The following is a 3,298-nucleotide window of genomic DNA, read 5'->3' on the forward strand; positions in this document are numbered from 1 at the left end:
GCATGCATGGCGGCAGGGTCTCCACCACGCAGCGCCTACCCGAAACTGCGTCACGGAGTACTTCCACATCGCAGCCCCCGCTCACCACTCGCTCGCTTTCCCGGCCAGAGTTCACCGGGCCGGCCACTAGATAAATTTTGTTTCTTTCTCTTCAGTACCACCACTCGCCGCTCTTTCCTCGACGACACTGACCTTTCGAGCTCGCAAATCGCAACGTGGGTGCATGCGTGTTAGTGTCCATGCAGACGCAGATTAGTACTACTACCACCACGAGCTGACCACACAGCTTTGCAGGAGAGGAGGACATGGCTCCATGCACTCCCTTGCGCGGTTGCGCCTATCTTTTTGAACTATCGCTGCATATTTTTGAACTCCGAGCTCAGCTCGGCACCAAATCGCCCCCTGCTCGCTTGTTCTCGTGGCAGAGGGCGTCGCATGCGTTGCCATCTCTTGGCCTGGCATCACGCCGCATTTGTTTAATCCCGTCTATCTAGGCGACTCACTCAGCAGCACAATGCATGCGAGCATTAATGAGTAAGACTTGTGAGTAGTAATTTTTTTTGTTTGTTTTCTTGGAGGTACTATTATTTTTGTCCTGTAATGCCCCTCCCGTTTCTTTTTATTTGGATCCCGCTCCCCACTCTCCATAGCCGTTTCCCTCTCTTATTCAAACCTGCCCGCTTCTCACGCCTCACGCCTCCTTCCTCTTCCAGCGCACTTCACCCACACGCCTCGGCCTTCTTGAGTAGTTGCCCACCTGAGTTGCCTTCTCTGGGCGGCCGGGGCGGCGGGTTCCGGCGATGGGCAAGGCGGCGAGGTGGCTGCGTGGCCTGCTGGGCGGCGGCGGGAAGAAGGAGCAGGGGAAGGAGCAGAGGCGGCCAGCCACGGCCGCGGCGCCGCACGGGGACCGGAAGCGCTGGAGCTTCTGCAAGTCCACCAGGGACTCGGCCGAGGCGGAGGCGGCGGCCGCTGCCGCCGCGCTCAGCGGCAACGCGGCGATCGCGCGCGCGGCCGAGGCGGCGTGGCTCAAGTCCTTGTACAACGAGACCGAGCGGGAGCAGAGCAAGCACGCCATCGCCGTCGCCGCGGCCACCGCGGCGGCGGCCGACGCTGCCGTGGCCGCCGCGCAGGCCGCCGTGGAGGTCGTGCGGCTCACCAGCAAAGGGCCGACGTCCACGGTGCTCGCCGGTGCCGTCGCCGAGCCCCGCGGCCGCGCCTCCGCCGCGGTCAAGATCCAGACGGCGTTCCGTGGATTTCTCGTGAGTAACTTCCTGCCGAATATCGAGTATCGACGCCATGATTTCCGCAGGATTAAGCGCCGACTAATGGAATCAATGCGTGCTTAATTGTCGCAGGCCAAGAAGGCTCTGCGCGCGCTCAAGGGGCTGGTGAAGCTGCAGGCGCTGGTGCGCGGCTACCTGGTGCGGAAGCAGGCGGCGGCCACGCTGCAGAGCATGCAGGCGCTCGTCCGCGCGCAGGCCTGCATCCGCGCCGCCCGCTCGCGCGCCGCCGCGCTCCCCACGAACCTTCGCGTCCACCCGACCCCTGTCCGGCCGCGCTACTCGCTGGTAAGTGACCACGGCCGGCATCGTCGCTTGCGACCAAAGCAATCAATCTCAATGTCTCCGACCGTCCGAGGCCGCGTTGTTCTAGCTAGCCGACCGTGACAAACGCGCGCGTGCGCGGTCTCTTGCTTGTGTCTGCAGCAAGAGCGGTGCAGCAGCACGGAGGATTCCCGGAGCGACCACGGCGTGGCGCCGTACTACAGCCGGCGGCTGTCGGCGAGCGTGGAGTCGTCGTCGTGCTACGGGTACGACCGGAGCCCCAAGATCGTGGAGATGGACACCGGGCGGCCCAAGTCGCGCTCCTCCTCGCTCCGCACGACCTCCCCCGGCGCCAGCGAGGAGTGCTACGCTCACTCGGCGTCGTCGCCGCTCATGCCGTGCCGACCGCCCCCGCGGATCGCGGCGCCGACCGCGCGCCACTTCCCGGAGTACGAGTGGTGCGAGAAGGCCCGGCCGGCGACGGCGCAGAGCACGCCCCGGTACGCGAGCTACGCGCCGGTGACGCCGACCAAGAGCGCGTGCGGCGACCACGGATACACGTACAGCAACAGCCCGTCGGCGCTCAACTGCCCGAGCTACATGTCGGGCACGCGGTCGTCCGTGGCGAAGGTGCGGTCGCAGAGCGCGCCGAAGCAGCGGCCGGAGGAGGGCGCGGTGCGGAAGAGGGTGCCGCTGAGCGAGGTGATCATCCTTCAGGAGGCCCGGGCGAGCCTGGGCGGCGGCGGGGGCGCGCAGAGGTCGTGCAACCGGCCGGCGCAGGAGGAGGCGTTCAGCTTCAAGAAGGCCGTGGTGAGCCGCTTCGACCGCTCGTCGGAGGCGGCCGAGCGGGACCGGGACTTGTTCCTGCAGAAGGGATGGTGATGGCCTGACGGCCTCGGATTCACTCGATCGTGAAGTACAATTAATTACTACGTACTGCCTCCTGTAATGGCCTGATAGGGTAGCGGGGGACTGTTAATTTCTAGTTACCGCTTCTCACTGTTGTTTCTTTGTTTATCGATCGCCTTAATTAACCTCTGTGACTCCGTTGCCTGTCTGGGTTCAGAAATGAGACCCTGCGGTTTCTCTTGCTTTGTGTAAACATGTTTGTGCGTGCATGGGAAGCTCAAGGAAGGTTTTAGTGCTGTGCTAAAGTTTCAGTATTCAGATTTAGGAGTACACCGGCTTCAGCTTGCAAGTACATCCTTTTTTCTGGTTCCTGTCAATTCAACCAAGTGAGTGGGCATACACCAAGTGATACCACCATCAGGCTGGCAAAACTCTAACAGGCTCAACAAGACATATGGGCCTCATATCATGTTCAATCGGGCATAGCAAATTTGGCCCCTTGTACATCCGTGGACAACAACGCTCTGTCGCACTTTATTTATCTGTCTCTGCAATCGTCGGTCCATATCCAAACCTCTAAATTTATACAATTTCATACGACGTAGATAAATTCAACAAAATACATTCATACGACCGGACATTAAAGAACCAAACTTAGCAAGTTCAATAACTTGATATCATCTATGACTAGATACGAGTTGGTAGGGATAAATTTCACCCCCTTCCTTGCCGGACCCTTCCCCATCTCCAGAGCGGTGATAGTAGGTGTCGCAGTCGCCATATGCGTTCCTTCCTCAGCCGCTCGGACTCCTCGATGCCGAGCCACAATGCTTTTGTATTTTGGCGGCGGTGACTGCGAGAGTCTGTCTCGGCCATGGTCGAGGACTGGTGGATGACGCTGAGGA

The 3,298-nt window shown here is 60.7% G+C and overlaps 1 protein-coding gene across 1 annotated transcript; it reads left to right on the forward strand.

Annotated features, from left to right (window-relative positions):
- Positions 1-641: 641 nt before the first annotated feature.
- LOC119267217 (protein IQ-DOMAIN 14-like) lies at positions 642-2,698 on the forward strand. Its single transcript, XM_037548577.1, has 3 exons — positions 642-1,259; positions 1,356-1,568; positions 1,707-2,698. The coding sequence occupies exons 1-3, from the start codon at positions 801-803 to the stop codon at positions 2,424-2,426; spliced, it is 1,392 nt and encodes a 463-aa protein (XP_037404474.1). The 5' UTR covers positions 642-800; the 3' UTR covers positions 2,427-2,698.
- The last annotated feature ends 600 nt before the right edge of the window (positions 2,699-3,298 follow it).

This window comes from Triticum dicoccoides, chromosome 3A (genome assembly GCF_002162155.2).
Source record: "Triticum dicoccoides isolate Atlit2015 ecotype Zavitan chromosome 3A, WEW_v2.0, whole genome shotgun sequence".
Classification (NCBI taxonomy): Eukaryota; Viridiplantae; Streptophyta; class Magnoliopsida; order Poales; family Poaceae; genus Triticum; species Triticum dicoccoides.

Coding starts and splice junctions, on each gene's coding strand:
- LOC119267217 (XM_037548577.1), top strand. CDS start 801: ATGGGCAAGGCGGCGAGGTGGCTGCGTGGCCTGCTGGGCGGCGGCGGG. Junction 1,260..1,355: donor CGGCGTTCCGTGGATTTCTC/GTGAGTAACTTC, acceptor TAATTGTCGCAG/GCCAAGAAGGCTCTGCGCGC. Junction 1,569..1,706: donor TCCGGCCGCGCTACTCGCTG/GTAAGTGACCAC, acceptor TTGTGTCTGCAG/CAAGAGCGGTGCAGCAGCAC.